This window comes from Mixophyes fleayi, chromosome 10, assembly GCF_038048845.1.
Source record: "Mixophyes fleayi isolate aMixFle1 chromosome 10, aMixFle1.hap1, whole genome shotgun sequence".
Classification (NCBI taxonomy): Eukaryota; Metazoa; Chordata; class Amphibia; order Anura; family Limnodynastidae; genus Mixophyes; species Mixophyes fleayi.
In genome coordinates, this window is record NC_134411.1 from 28,226,499 (window position 1) to 28,242,640 (window position 16,142).

At 40.7% G+C, this 16,142-nt stretch overlaps 1 protein-coding gene across 6 annotated transcripts in view; it reads right to left on the bottom strand.

Annotated features, from left to right (window-relative positions):
• The window catches only part of ANO1 (anoctamin 1), a 100,712-nt gene that overhangs the window by 35,479 nt on the left and 49,091 nt on the right, over positions 1-16,142 (bottom strand). For all 6 annotated transcript variants that reach the window (XM_075188285.1, XM_075188284.1, XM_075188287.1 and 3 more), the window contains 2 exons: positions 12,235-12,567; positions 1,322-1,420 (listed from right to left, as the gene is read on the bottom strand). In XM_075188285.1, coding sequence (XP_075044386.1) covers positions 1,322-1,420; positions 12,235-12,567 — 432 coding nt within the window. The remainder of the gene's footprint in view (positions 1-1,321; positions 1,421-12,234; positions 12,568-16,142) is intronic.

Consider the following 16,142-nt stretch of genomic DNA (forward strand, 5'->3'; position numbering starts at 1 on the left):
GAGAAGAGGACCTCATGTACAAGTAGATTGGGCCCATATGCGGTCTCTTCTGACCTCATTTACAAATATACCCGTTAATTATCCTATCTGTTTCAGTATGATAATTAATTGAGCATTGTAATCGTTTTCAAGCCATATTTTTAGACATTGGGTTAGTATAACCTGTATTTCGTTATCCTCAGTCTAGCCTTAATTGCAATTCAGGAGGTCAAGTTACAGGAGAAATGACAAGGATACAATTTTGTCTATTTACCTGGTGTTAATACTGTACTTTTACTAGTTTTTCCTTCTTAAACCAGAAGTGCAGAACACTGGCTGTGTTGGTCTGAGCCAAACCTTGAGCTAGCCAACACCCTATTAGAAGAAATTTATGACGGAAACAGGATCTTTGCCAGAACACTACGTAACAAAGACTAAACATGTCTTACAGAAAATGTAAGCAACATATAGTCTCATAAATAACGAAAATCCCATTTCACTCGCGTCATCTTCACAAAGTGTATTAAAATGCACTGCGCAAGGCTACACTGTAGATTACAATTCATAGCAACAGGACAAATCATCACTTTCCCTGCCTTAATCACCTTCTCAGACCTTATAGTGAGGTTTGTGTCCGGTCCCTTGTGGCCAGCGGAATGTTGGGAACAGCCAATGGTTCATCGCTGACACAAGAGGACAATCAATAAAAGGTGCGAAAGAGAAGAGAATTCCCGTGTAAAGTATCCAGGGAGAAAATTGCTTCATGTCACACAACAGCTGGCATGGTGCCAAGTGAAGGTGTAGCATCTAACCACACCTCACCTTTACATTTATTTTGATTTACATTCTGTCAGGAACTGAAAACGACTGTTAATTCTTTATGATAGGCCAACTTGTGGCCCTCCAGGTCTTGTGAAACCACAAGCGCCAGCATGCTTTGCCAGTAGATACCCAGTTGACAGCTGGCAAAGTATGCTGGGATATGTAGTTTCACACCTGGACAGCTACAGGTTGGCCAATCCTATGCTTACATAAAAATATGGAAAGATGACTGAACAAAGAGCAGCGTGCTGCCCCTGCCGTTCTGCTGCCCCAAGGCCTGAGCCTGTGTGACCACAAACCACGGCCAACTGAACATTGCTTCTGGCAACAACACGGCTGCTTCCACCGCTGGCATGTACACGTTCGTTTTAATATGGGGAAAAAAAAACAATATTATAGTGCCTGACAGTTTGTTACAAGTCATTAGTTTCATGGAAGCAGCAGACTACATGCAGCAGTCACTATATATAAATGTGTCCAGGATTATTTACGACTAACAGGCCAAGTGGTGAGCACATACCTTCTTCGTGGGCATCTTAAGTTTCATAAACTCAGCTTCTCTGCATAGGACATTCCAAGGAGCGTGGATTTTCACGAACCCTACACCTTGCATTTTAGTCTAGAGCAAGAGAAAAAAAAAGAAAAATTATGCAATGAAAATCCAAAACACTCAACAATGGAAAGTTCCTTAGATGTAGGACAGTAAGTTTTGCACTGTAATGATGCATAGTTCCCTACTATTCTATAATGTCTCTGCCAGATTAGGGCGAGACGTCCCAGACTCCCGGGCAAGCAAATCTTCCGGAAGAGCACTTACATGCCTAAAAAGTAGGTTGGAATGAGCCTAAAATTTGTGCTGTGTCAAAATGTAAGTTGCGTAAAATTTGTTGCACTGCGCACCTTGTGGTTTGTGTTGAGTGTATCCCATCATTGTGGTAGAAAAGGCGCAGAAGCGTTCACAGCGTTCAGCACAGTGAGGGCGCAAAGCGACCATGCCCCTTAGACATGGGTATGATTGTAATAAGCATCATTGTACACGTTTCAATTCACGCACATGACGCCAAGTGTGTCAGCAAGTCAGGACAACCGCCTCTTTTTGGTCACAAATGCTAAAACACAACATGTTTAGGAAATAAAGGTGCAACTTTAATGTACATCCGTTTCCTCAGCACTCTCACTGGTACCTGGTGAATTGGCAAACGCCATTCTCAGAATTATTGTTCCGGAACATAAAATGGCCCCCACCAGTGTGTTAAGCAACAGGGGCAATATAAGGACAAGGTGTAGTCTGGCCACCAATAGACTCACATACTAAGGAATTATATCTTTAAATGATGTGCACATCTTTTAATACACAAGAATTAGAGCACTTCACAGCTTTTGTGATATATATTAGAGCAAGACAGGGCCTCAGAGTATAATGCTGGGGTAGCACAGTTCTATTCCCAAACAGGGCTTTATCTGTGTGGAGTTTGTATGTTCTTTACGTGGGTTTCCTCCCACACTCCCAAAAAAACACTGGTAGGCTAATTGACTTCTGACAAAAATTAACCCATGTGTCTGGGTGTTAGGGAATGTAAACTAAGTTCCAATTGGGCAGGGACTGAAGTGAATCTTGTTCAGTCTCTATAAATAAACAAACACTTAGAGTGCAAGGCACTATGTAATAAAAGGTTTAATAAGGTAACAAACCTGTTGACAGATGCTCATTAAAGCTTGTGTTTCACAATACTAGTACATCAAGTACACTGCAAGTACAGTGGCAGAACTACCATTGGTGTGGCTGGTGCGGTACACCTGGGCCTTCTGCATGGCAGATGCATAGGGTCAGAACAATCGAGCTGTGGGCCTCGGTTCCCTCCTCCCCGCTTCCATGTACCGGGGCCCAGAGCTCGCCAGTTCCGCCTCTGTGCAAGCATATTTACTAGAAGTGCTTAAGATCTGGCTTTTTGGGTCTCTGATATATGTAACCCTTACATAGGGCTATGGCACAACAGGGTATTACTGGGCTCTCCGTTTTCTGTGGGTCCATACATGAAGACTCTAGGGTCTTCATGGAGTGTCTCATATGTCTGCTATAACAAGGATTAAGCAGAATAAATTTCATTTTGAGGGACAGGGAGAATCCACCCTCATTTCTCAAATGAAAGCTGCCACTCAATGTCCATCATAAAATACAAAACACACATACCACAACCACGTAAGGAAAGTTTATATTCTTATCTTGCCCTAGAATAGTTCACTACTGCAAGGGTCTAACAAACAAGTATTGAAAGAAAGGTTTGGTTCTCTATTGCTGACTTTTGGCCACAACCGGTACTACAGCAGCGATATTCTGTTCCAGACAACTGGAATTCTGAAAAGCTTCCTAAATTACCCATGATGACCATAGGTTGAATTTTCTTAAGATACCATGATGTGTTGTTTGTAGAGGCAGTAGGGGCCATAAAAAGTCACCGCTGGCCCACGAATTATATATCGGACAGCCCGACAAAACAAGTGTGAGAACTACAGGCGCCATTGGTTCCCAACTCTGGGGTCATCCTGAAATGAATTTATAGGGCATTGAAAACATACAAACGAACACTTTCCTCTGTGAGAAATGACAACTTCATTGACAAGGTAATCAGTTGTGTTTACAAAGGGTGACATTAATGAATTTAAATTAATAATTTAAATAAGGACAAATGAGTGGTCCGTAGATTAGAAGCGTGTTGTTACTGTACTTCCAAGTGAGTCGGGGGTTTGAGTGACTTGGAAGATTCTGAAGGGAGTTTAAAGTGCATGTGGACTCTGAGGGAATATGGGGCATCATGGGGTTAGCAGGTGGGAGCATTTTGTGGAAGGTCTAGGAAGCGTGTGGGGTAACACAGGTAGGGGCTCCAAGTGGCAGATAGAAGGCTTGAGAGAGACACAAGAATGTTGGAAACAGTCACATGAGGTTGCAGATATCATATTGGAGCTTATTGTTAGCACGAATATTAAGGGTAATGTGCATATGTGGCCCTTCATCATCACCATTTACTTATATGGCGCCACTAATTTTGCAGCGCTGTACAGAGAACTCACTCGCATCAGTCCCTGCCCCATTGGGGCTTACAGTCTAGATTTCTTAATATAGACACACACAGACTAGGGTCAATTTGTTAGCAGCCAATTAACCTACCAGTATGTTTTTGGAGTGTGGGAGGAAACTGGAGCACCCGGAGGAAACCCACGCAAACACGGTGAGAACATAGAAACTCCTCACAGATAAGGGCATGGTCGGGAATTGAACTCATGACCCCAGCGCTGTGAGGCAGAAGTGCTAACCACTGAGCCACAGTGCGGCCCTTGTAGTGTTTTAGGTTTGCCTTCACTAGTATAGAATGTGCGTATTCTGTTTAGGAGGAGTCCAGCACTGCATGGAGAATGGTAGAAAGAAGGCGATGTTTGGGCGTAGCCATAGACCTTGTACTTTGCTGCAGAGAACCATTTATTTTAAGGAATCTTGTAGTCTGTGCAAGTGTGGTGCTAAAATATGGGGTACATCCGAAAGCACTAATACACCGGGGACACAACTCATGCTGACCCCACACATAATTCATCTTCTAACTGCTGGCAATACCAAAGTACATACAGAGCTAAGAAATGTGATGCCCTGAGCCCTTGAATATACAGTCCACAGGCCATCATTGAAAAACAACTCAGAAGAATTCACTGTACAGCTCAACACTACCCCCTTTACACAGCCAGTCCCACAGTAAAAACTAGAGATGGTCACTGACCCCCGTGTTTTGGTTTTGGATTCGGTTTTGGATCTGGATTACCGTCGTGTTTTGGTTTTGCAAAACCGCCATTGTGTGTTTTGGTTTTGGTTTTGTTTGGTTTTGCTATTTTGTTGGAAAATCCATGTTTTTGTGCCTAAAATAACCCAATTTAGTGCTCCAACTGTTTTAGAGATAAGTAATCTAATTGTTGAGGTAATAAATCATCCAAAAAAACTGTTTAATTCTTCGTTGGTAGGCCTTCATTTATTCTACATACAAAACAGATTGTCTTCCTCTCCATCTATGCATATTGGCAATGCAGCCATCGTCTTTGGATGTATATTACACCCTACACTTATAGTTAAATATGTAAAGAAATGGAAAAAGACAGTTTGCTTTCTGTCTCTATAGGCCCCCCTCCACTTTTTTAAAAAAAACAAAAAATTCAGCCATTATAGACTGTACAATATTAATTGACATGGAGAAAGCCAGTTTGGTTTCTGTCTCTCTAGGCCCCCCTCCACTTGTATAAAATACCAAAAAATCCAGCCGTTATAGACTGTACAATATTAATTGACATGGAGAAAGCCAGTTTGGTTTCTGTCTCTCTAGGCCCCCCTCACTTGTATAAAATACTAATAAACTCAGCCGTTATATACTGTACAATATAAATTGAAATGGACAAAGGCAATTTGGTATCTGTCTGCATCATAATCATCAACATCATCATTAGCGCCCTCGTCGCCTAAACAAATCTCCCCCTCATCCTCTTCTAATTCCAAAGTGGCATCCTCAATTTGGGTATCACCGGCTACACTCGGGCTATTAAGGCACACATCAGCAGAATGCTCACGATTAGACATCCCACTGTTGGATGGACTCTCCACAGGGATTGTTGTCATTTGTGAATCAGAGCAAATATTCTCCTGTAATGCCTCACTGTTATTTTGCAGCTCGGCTTTGACGCGTAACAGTAGTTGTGCACCAATTGTAGGCTGGGTAACTTTTTGGGATCTGCCACTAATAGCCAAAGGTGAAGGCCTCATTCTCTCTTTGCCACTGCGTGTGTAGAATGGCATGCTTGCAATTTTTTTTTTATCGTCACTTAACTTTTGCTCAGTTACACTTCTTTTTCGCTTCAATACAGTAAAAAAAATTTGGGTTTTTGTTTTTTGCACTAATTTGGAAACACTCTGTTGTTTGACATCGCCTTGGCCAGATGACGTACTGGGAACACTAACATCAGGACTGGTGACAGAACCTGGTTGCTCATTCTGATCATATGTGGACTGCTTTGAATCCATTCTGAGCGCAAACCACTGGGGAGTGCTAAAAATTATTTGGTAGATACTGCTGACAGATATGACTTTTGACAGTCAGAAATATTAATGCACAATTAGGGAGGACACCCCAAAAGCACTGAGGAGTGCTAAAAATTATTTAGTAGATACTGCTGACAGATATGACTTTTGACAGTCAGAAATATTAATGCACAATTAGGGAGGACACCCCAAAAGCACTGAGGAGTGCTAAAAATTATTTAGTAGATACTGCTGACAGATATGACTTTTGACAGTCAGAAATATTAATGCACAATTAGGGAGGACACCCCAAAAGCACTGAGGAGTGCTAAAAATTATTTAGTAGATACTGCTGACAGATATGACTTTTGACAGCCAGAAATATTAATGCACAATTAGGGAGGAAACCACAAAAGCACTGAGGAGTGCTAAAAATTATTTGGTAGATACTGCTGACAGATATGACTTGACAGCCAGAAATATTTATGCACAATTAGCGCTGGGGAGTGCCAAATATTAAGAAAAAATAATAAACCTCTATCCTCCTCTCTGCACTAGCGATTTTGGTTAGAGCAATTGCAAGAACAATATTGTATTCTCTGTCCCTGCTCTAATCAGCCTATGACTACACCCTGCTCTCTCCCTCTGTCAAATGGCGATGGATTGCTGTGGAGGCGTGTATTTATAAAGTTGAAGTATCGCGAATACCGAGCCCCGAGATCCGACGACGTCACGATGACGTTCGGCCTCGATTTGGATTCGGAACGGGCGGGAGAGTACCGAGCTACTCAGCTCAGTACTCGGATACCCAAAGTTCGGGTGAGTTCGGTTCTCGGGGAACCGGACCCGCCCATCTCTAGTAAAAACATCAGATCAAGCTGGTGAAAGGTCCAGTAACTCTACCCAGAGACAGAAGGAAAGGTATAGTCCAGGTGCCGATCTCTTTAACTTGTTGACAGGACATTTAAACAGAGCTGGATAGGATTCATCATCATTCAGTGTTTAAATTAACTCTTTCAGTGCAGCCAGAAACCAGATTATAGAGTTGTAATCCTTAAATCAGGCACCATAGTAACCTAAATGGGTGTACCGGTAAAACACCCCTTAGCCCAGGGGCCTCCATTCCCTTAATCCGGCACTGGGCCCAATATATACCGAATTTATCAGATGATGATTGGAAAAAGATTCAGTCTTCTTATTTTGAAATCCTTATAAATAGGGATTTTCAAATAATTTGAACCAATTACAAATTGTATTGAATTTGGCTGTTCAATTTTGTAGTGCAAATTTAGCGATTCTTAAACATTTTAATATTAACTATAAAATGCTGGCTTTCGGGCTTAAATGGCTACATTTATCGTATTTTTCAGAGTTTGATCATTGCTGTATTCAAAATTGGATCTTTGAAGTTTATATGGAAAATGTATAAATACTACACAACGCAGCCATTAAGCTTAAACATGGGCAAAACGGTTTTTCTTGCTCATATTTAGGGGTCCATTTAACAAGACCCCTCAGTTATGCAGAGTTTTCAACACCGCTTTTTGCAGAGATACAAAATCTTCTACCATGCAATTTAACGGAAAAAACAATAAAAAACAATGGGACAGATGAGCAATTTACAGCTCCCCGGTAACACGCCATGTCAGACTGTTGTCAATATGTGCATCCCTGAGCAGAAGCTAGATCCCCCCTAAAAAAAATAAACATAAAACCTTTAAAACAATATCCTATATAAATTGGAAAAAAAAAAAAAATTTACTTAAAAGAAAAAAGAAAAAAATTGTTTATGTTAATAAATTATTTTTTCTTGGTCTGGTCCACCGGCTAATGCCATCCTGCGATAAGCAGCGACAGAAAATCTTGATATCAGAGGGGTCTTTGTAAATCGCTCTTTAAATCACAAATGCTCTTATGCTCGATTTATTGCTAACAATGTAAATGATCCATTTTCAGACCTTTCTGATAAAGCCCATGTTGGAATAAATTGAGCTTTTGCCTCCTGGCCATGTTATCTTGCCAAGTCTGTGTCACTTGTCTTTCTTATGCAAGTATTGGTTGCTGTAGATATTGACACCGAGCAGGTTATCACAACACCCGGAAACAGGTAGATATGTGTTACCTGCTCCTTGTGCTCTCCTGAGGATTCTCCCAAAGGCAGGCAAGAGGCTTCATTAGCTTAAAATAACAAACCTAATTGGTGCGCTCATTTAAATCTTATTCCTCACAGAGAGTAAATATACAGATTCCTCTCCAGCAACAGTAATTGTTTTCATGACCAGTTACCAGCTGATTGCACCAATAATTCCTAAAGCACTGGATAGAACATGCTTATAAGTAGTGCTAAGCATTGCTGAAAAGATTCCTGTATACTGGCCACACTGATGGCTATTTAGTCAGTCAGTGCCGAACAAGAACAAATTACTCTGGAATCATCACGTCTCTGTGCAGCTGCTAACCATGGCGGAGAATGATTTAAAACCATTTGGATTTTGAACATTACACTTTAAAAAACGAGATTGGCTGATAACTGAAATAGTTGTGTGCGGGCAGTCATCAGCATCCGCACCAATATGGCACCATGGAATTTGGCTACTTGGCCAATTTTACATTATGTTTTACCACTGAAATCTGTAATTGATTGGTGGATAAAGATTTACTTTACGTCTCAAAGATCCGTCTGTATTGGTAACCAAGAGTATCAGAGATCCACCCAAATGTTTCTACTTAAGTTACCTACGGGTCTATTTATTAAGAGTCCTCCAATAAAACATTCTCTATCGCTGCATACCGCGGTGATGCTCGACCACCCGGTGATGCTGAATGGCAGCAGTCAGTCTTACCGCTTGTCAAGCCAGTCCTGCCACGCTCTGAACATGCTAGAGCCGGCATGAGTATGCAAACTGGAACTGGAACCCTGGACTTCAAATTTAAGAAATGAAAGTTAGGAAATTAAAAAAATAATAATAATAATAATAATAATAATAATAATAATAAATAATAAAGAATAAAGAATAAAAATCAAACAGAAAATGTGCTTTATGTTAATAATAAAGCATTTTTTTTTACTTATACCCCTGGCAGAGGACAGTGGTGGGACTTGTACCGCTGTTGTCCTTGGTAAATAGGTAGGAGGCTTCTGGCGATGGCTACCTGCCTGCGGATACTGATCGGGGACTTCGGTAAATAGGGAAAAGCCTGCCTAAATCCCACAAAGGGTGTATTTCTCAGGATTTATGGCCTCTCCTTTTAGTAAATAGACCCTAGATACAATCAGTATATTATTGGGCGATATTGCTATTCTCATACTATGACTAATCATCCAGTATAATTTATGTTTCCTGAACACGTAACGCACATCCCACACACTTCTAGGACCAACAGGACTAGATAGCGGGATCAGTCTCATTAAACTCCAATACCACCACTCCACAGCAGATACATATAAAATCAAACCAGTTCTGAATCAATGAACACAACAGAGTGGGGAGACAGACCCTTCCCCAAATGTACAGCCTTCTAGCCTAGCACTGTGTCCTGCACCGTTTATTTTTAATCTACATAGAAAATCAGATACTACATTGACATAAAAGAGAAGTGTTTGTATACTGCAAATCCAGAACTCCCACCAAAGAGATTTTAACGGCCATGTCTGCGAGGCTGTATAATACTTCTAAAGTTAGCTAGCTGTAAAAACCCGACAGGACTTGGACGGCACTGACAAGCGTGCCTGCCTCTTGCTGACTTGCCAGAAGGTAAAACGAACCACAGAATGACTTCATATCTGCCATGCTCAAGAAGTCTAAAGCAGATACCGGTAGACAAATATTAACTTGTAAATCATAGGAATCATTTCATATATTCCAGCACAAAGGACCAACTCCAGCTTGCGTGACATGCCTATTGGGCACTGGCATATAAACACACTTTGCTTTATATGATAGAACAATAGCTTGTTATTTGTTTATGAATGCTATTAGTAGTGCTGTTATCTATTGTTCTCTGCAGAATATGGCTAAAAGTGACTGTCTGCTTTGGGTTTCAAGTGGGTTTCTGAGGGACAGTCTCTAAATATTTTTACCCCCCTCCCGGATCACAACCTTTTCTCCAATAAAATTGGGGATTATTGACATATATTATATGGTACTTTTATTAGTAGCTCTTTGACGTAAAGCAACCTGTATTTTATGTTTATTAGTGCATTACTACAAACAGAACAGGAACAGACCAATACTATACTCCGAGCCATTGTCCCTGGCTGCAGGTTACACACATTAAAGGTTACCCTAGAACTCAATACATAAAGCACTGGATGATTGGCTTCTAGGATTACCAGCTCTGTGAAGATTTTGAATGGGGATATTAGTTACGCAAATATGCGAGTCATTAGCCTTTAATCTTTAGGTAGATGGCACAAGAGAGTTACACACTGTCTGGCTGTGTACTGTTCAGTGTTGTGACCCTCTCAGCAAGCATCTAACATAGCTAAAAGACTATACAGTATATGCTTTTAAAATAAATTCATATTTCAGTTTTTTGTGTTTTTTTTTCTATTGAAGATAGTTTATTTTATTTAGGCACATCAACGGAGACAGACCCAGAAAAGGGTAAAGGAGTGGATTAAAATTTTATCAGCCTCTCTATTGCCAGCATATTCTGGCAAAAATACACTATTATTTTTTCATTAATGCCCATCTTATTAGCATGGATCATCATCATTACCATTTATTTATATAGCGCCACTAATTCCGCAGCGCTGTACAGAGAACTCACATTAATCCCTGCCCCATTGGAGCCTACAGTCTAAATTTCCTAACACACACAGACAGAGACAGAGATAGAGACTAGCGTCAATTTGATAACAGCCAATTAACCTACTAGTATTTTTTTTGGGAGTGTGGGAGGAAACCGGAGCATCCGGAGGAAACCCAGGCAAACACGGATAGAACATACAAACTCCACACAGATAAGGCCATGGTCGGGAATCAAATTCATTACCCCAGTGCTGTGAGGCAGAAGTGCTAACCACTGAGCCACCGTGCTATATAATTGATATAGTTTTTTTCACATTTTCTGTGTGTTGTTTTGTTTATATACCTCTTAGGTGGTATGCTTATCCTGCAGTGTCCTGTCTAGTAGGGCAAAGCAGATCTACAGCCGTATTCATCATGCGGATAGGAGTGTACCAGATTTGCTTGCGATTTTCTTAAAAGAAGGCATTATGTTCAGAATACGTGCCTTAATGAATCAGGCCCTGTATGTGCAGATCGAAAGAAAGTGAAGGTTCAAAGCGGACACCAAGGCCAGGTGGAGTATTGGAGATAAGTGGGGTATTGTTAAACTCGATAGTGAGTTGCTATCCGTAACTCTGAAGTCTGCTGATTTTACACTCTTACCGGCTCCCGGGGGCCGACATTGGGTAAATTAATTAGTGAAGGTGTTAAACATGTTTAGTGTATTTAAGTATTTCTTTGCTTGCAAAGACATTGCTTGGCTGACTTTTAACTACAATAGTTGTATTTTGTCGACATTTGGTGGGTCAATCTCAGACAGGCATTTTATAGAATGCCACACTCCTACTGAGAAGAGCACAGCATTCTAAAACATCTGTGTGACAATGGAATAGACTAATAGGCACTCTTTGGAATCTTTCAATCCTTAAGCATTGAAAACTACGACTATAGAAATGCGGTCTCTACATTCACATTATAAAAAAAGGCATTGCCCTCTATAGTATTTATGCCTGATTTTTCACAGCCCTGAAATCACACCTTCATAGTTAAAAAAGCAAAAAACTAATACTAACACCCAGCTACTGTATTCGGATTAGTTGTATTAAATTTCAAAGCTGGAACTAAATATGACATTATTAATTTTCCCTTATCTATCAATCTCTATTGAACTATATCCTGATAACGACCCAAGAGCTACAATTGCACCACTCACTCCAGGGACGTTCCTTACAAATAATTCAGAGTGTAATAAAGCTAGGAAAAGGAATAGGGGACATGAGCTGGCAAAATTAAATGTGCCATGCAGAAAGCTGGCACAAGGACAGTGGCACACCTGGTGAGAATAAGCTTATCTGCTCTGTACTGTGCTTTATCTGTAGATTTAGGAAGCAAGGTGTGGAGCATATCTCAAAAGTGGGTGGATTTTAGCCTTTTCAAATTCTTTCCAAAAACACCAACCCAAATTAACACAACATTGAGGTCACTTGTTGAGTCACACCTCACACGCCCCTATTTTGTTGTTTCATCATCGCTAAGCAATAAATCTTTCTCTAGCTGCCAAACCTCCTGGCTAACGAGTGCTGTTGGGTGTATGCTAGAAATTCGCTCTGTTCTCTGCACCCTGCACCTTTTAGTCTATAGACCATTTACCTCTTCATCTTTCTCCAATTCCAGACCAGTCTCTATCAAATTGCCTTCGAACTCCTCCCTACGGAACCTCTTGTCATCTTCGTGATAGTCCATTTTAGGTTCCGACTCGGCCGACTCTAGATCCCCAGATCCACCGGGAAGTTGGTGACTCTCTTTACCGCTCCGATGCGAGTGCACAGAGTTGTTGTGGTGGGACTTTTTACTGTGGGTTCTGTTGCTGGAGGCTTTCTTGTAGGTATAGGCCAAAATATAGTCCACTCTCCTCTGGCCATCTCGGAAGCACAGGCCATGTTTACAGGAAGATTCCTGATCTGCACCCAGGGAATTCAACAACTGCAATGGAATGAAAAAATAAATGAATCTTTGTTATAGCTGCATAGCCAGGTTTATCTAAAGAAATAAACCTCTATTAAGATTGTTGATAATCAATGTGCCTCACAGATTGTATGGCGAACACTGTTCATACATAGGATACTACACCCAACAACACGCTACGGCCAAGGAGTCCACACCTTTCGTATTACCGTTGTTGTAATGAATAACGTTCTTATCAGCAGTCTTCGTCTGGCCAAACGCCTGTTAAATGCTGGCACTGCATTCAGCCATCCAGCGTGGTGTTTAAGTGGCAACAGAGTAAACTTTTAACTATTTATAACAATCATAGTTGATCAAGATCCATCTTCCCTGCCTTCAAGTTCTAAAAGATTATCCCTGAACCCTTATACTCCGTTGTCTCACCTGTTTTTGCCGGACAACTTGTGTGCGCTAAACTACGTTTTTAGGGCTGCTTGATATTGTGAGCTGATTCTTACCAGTTTTGAAGACCATCATGTACCCAATATGATCACAGAATGTTAAGAGTAGCACAGGTAAGTTGAAGAGGACAGGTCGGAATGTCATCAATCTTAATACATCTAATTTGTTATCTAATTCTTATTTTCTTATTATTATACCTGTGGGTTGATTTTAAAACCAAGCTGTGCTGAGTAGTCAGGAAGACATCCACCATTTATATTACCACTGTAATCATTGCACTTCCAATATATACTGTGAAATCACCTTTGCCCTATACGTCATTGAGCAGATAGTATATGAATAATGCTCTTAGCCATGTGAACTGGACAACTTTTACATTCTCTTTTCCAATCCTGAGCAACATGTGACTCCCAAGTGTTTAATCAACTACATCTTCCAACATGCTTCAACGTTCATCTTCTGCCACAGTATGCTGGGGACATGTAGTTCAACACCTGGGGTAAAGTCATACTTTACCAATCTCAGCTCTAGACTATATTATCACTGTACTGACTGGAGGTTTAATCAGTGATATGCAATCCATAGAGTATTATGGTTACCCGGCTATGTTTTCTTGATGAATTCTGGCTATAAAGGGATCTTTTTATCACTGCGATATTAAAAAAAAAAAAAAAAAAAAAAAAGAAGCATCCTCATCACTCCAGATAGCAGTAAACATCTCCGATCCTCAAACGACCAGCCACCCTAGCCCTGGGCATGCAGGAGAGGTCACCTCTGCTATGCCCAGGCTTCAACCTGCAATCAGAGATGCACAGAAGTCTGGGAACAGGCAAACACGTTGGCGCACACCCTGCCAACAGGGAAGGTGTCAGTTATATGAAGATTGAAGTCAGACTTTTAAACTAACAGTAGTTCCTATAAAAACCTTTATGCGGGAGTTGCAGTGTCACTGAGAATCTGCATGAATCAGCTGCTGGGCTCTCCCAGTCACTCCCAGGGGTTATCCAGCAATCTGCAGAAAACACCAGGGCAATCTGCAGTCTTATGTAACAATGAACTGATATGCATATTGCAGTAATATCAAAGTTCTTCTGCCACAAAGGACACATTTAGTATAGCAAACAGCCTAATTAAATGTGTTCTGTGGATCCTAAAATATTCTTTATTGTCTAATTGGAATATATATATATATATAGTAATTGGAGCTCTAAAAGCATTTTCTTAAAACTCCAGACTGAACACTATGGGGCCTATTTATGAAAGGGGGCATCTTTCCCCCCCTTCTCCCATTATACTATGAGCTTACCGCTGGCAATAACCACATTATCAATGTGTAATTTTAAGAAAAGCCATTACCTTTTTAATTGTTATTTTTTTCGTTATCAGCAGTGGAACTGAAAGCTCCAGTTCAATGCATCTGCCAGAACTCTACGCATTTCAGGGGCCTGCATAGTGTTCAGTCTCCCTTATCGCCCCGTATAGCTTTCCCCATGGCAGCTTCGTATCTCTCGGTTATACAACATAAACTTACTTTTTGACGCTGCGATAAGCTATAGCAACAAGTTACCTGTTTCCCTCGTAAAAGGCGAATAATCATAAATAAAACCCTTTGGACAGATTTTAAACCACGTCGGTTATATTTAACATGATATGTGCCACAGAACCTCAGTCTATTTTTAATTATGACATAATGAATAAACTCTTCAATTTCCCACCGATTAATGTTTAAACAAAGCGTGAAAGTTGTATACAATGTGGAACGCGATGGTGACCCCTGTCATATAGAGAACACAAACGTTGACGTAGTTTATACAAGTGTGATATACAATCAGGATATGATTACAATACAAAGACACTGAACTTGTATGACCCTCTTTACAGCTCTGATCCCTCTCATATATCCCTATATCAGCTTACAGCGTTACAGACACAAGTGTGTTCTAGTAAATGTTTCTTTAAGAGGATATTAGACTGTAAGCTCCGCTGGGGCAAGGACTGATGTGAATGATTAAATCATTCCTTGCAATGACCATAATGGAATCACCTCCCGGCAGAGATTTAAGTCGATGGTAAAGGAATGCAGAGATGGTAGAAAATACATGAGAATAAGCCCCACGTCCTCTGGCTTGGTGCTAATGAAACAGGCAGAGGAGACTGGCGATGTCTTATCTCTTCTGACATTCTGTGTTCCTATAAGTATTCAGCCACAGCGACAAATGCTGCAGAGCTAAGTTCCTGCATCTGGTTCATTGTTAGTCCTGATAATACGACGTAGAAGAGGAGGAAGATTTGAAAACACAACCAGAAAACTAGCAGATATCATAGGAGCTTCCTGCGAGTGGCTTGTCGCATCTCTTGTAGGAATACAGTACAACTGTAACAATTTGTAGATCTGCAGACTTTCTTGTGCACTTTATTGCATGTATAATTACATGATAATGCCCTGTACACTAATAACAGTGCCTCAATAAGGTGGTTAAATAGAAAGAGAGTCCGTTGGTCTTTATAAACGGCCAAAGTTCAGGTTTCAGAGCAGACTTTGTTATATATCCCTTGTTCACGATTTCTTAAAAGAGTTTAATATAGTCATAAATATTTTGGTCTACTCCCGAAATGAAGGGAGAGAGGAATAAGCTGTTGTTCTAGAGGGACACTCACAGTATTAATACCATGGAGAGAGAAAAGGAGATGTGTCCTAATGCAGAAATACCTGTGGGGCTTCAACTTTTGTGGAACTACAAGTTCCAGCATGCCTAGCACTAGCCATATTCCTTTTTAAAGAGACTGAGGGGGGGGGGGAGAATTTATCATCATCGACATTTTCTGCTTGCTAATTATCATTTGTCATCGAAACTTATCACAGCGATATGAAATTATTTTATGGTGCAATTTAGCAGCGGGGAAAGGATATCCGTATATGCTGCGGCCCTCAATCTGCGAACCTAATACGCTGAGTGTGAGCGAAGATAGACAACCTCAGCTCTGACGAGGCTTTAAGCGCAGGTAATAGCTGCTAACGACATCCTCAAACGGTGTTCGCAATCTGAGACAAGCTGCGAATAACTACGTTTTATGGGGCTTGATAATTTGCCATATTTTGCAGTCCCCATAGAGAACTATAGAGATTGCAAGATTGAGTGTTACTGTATAAA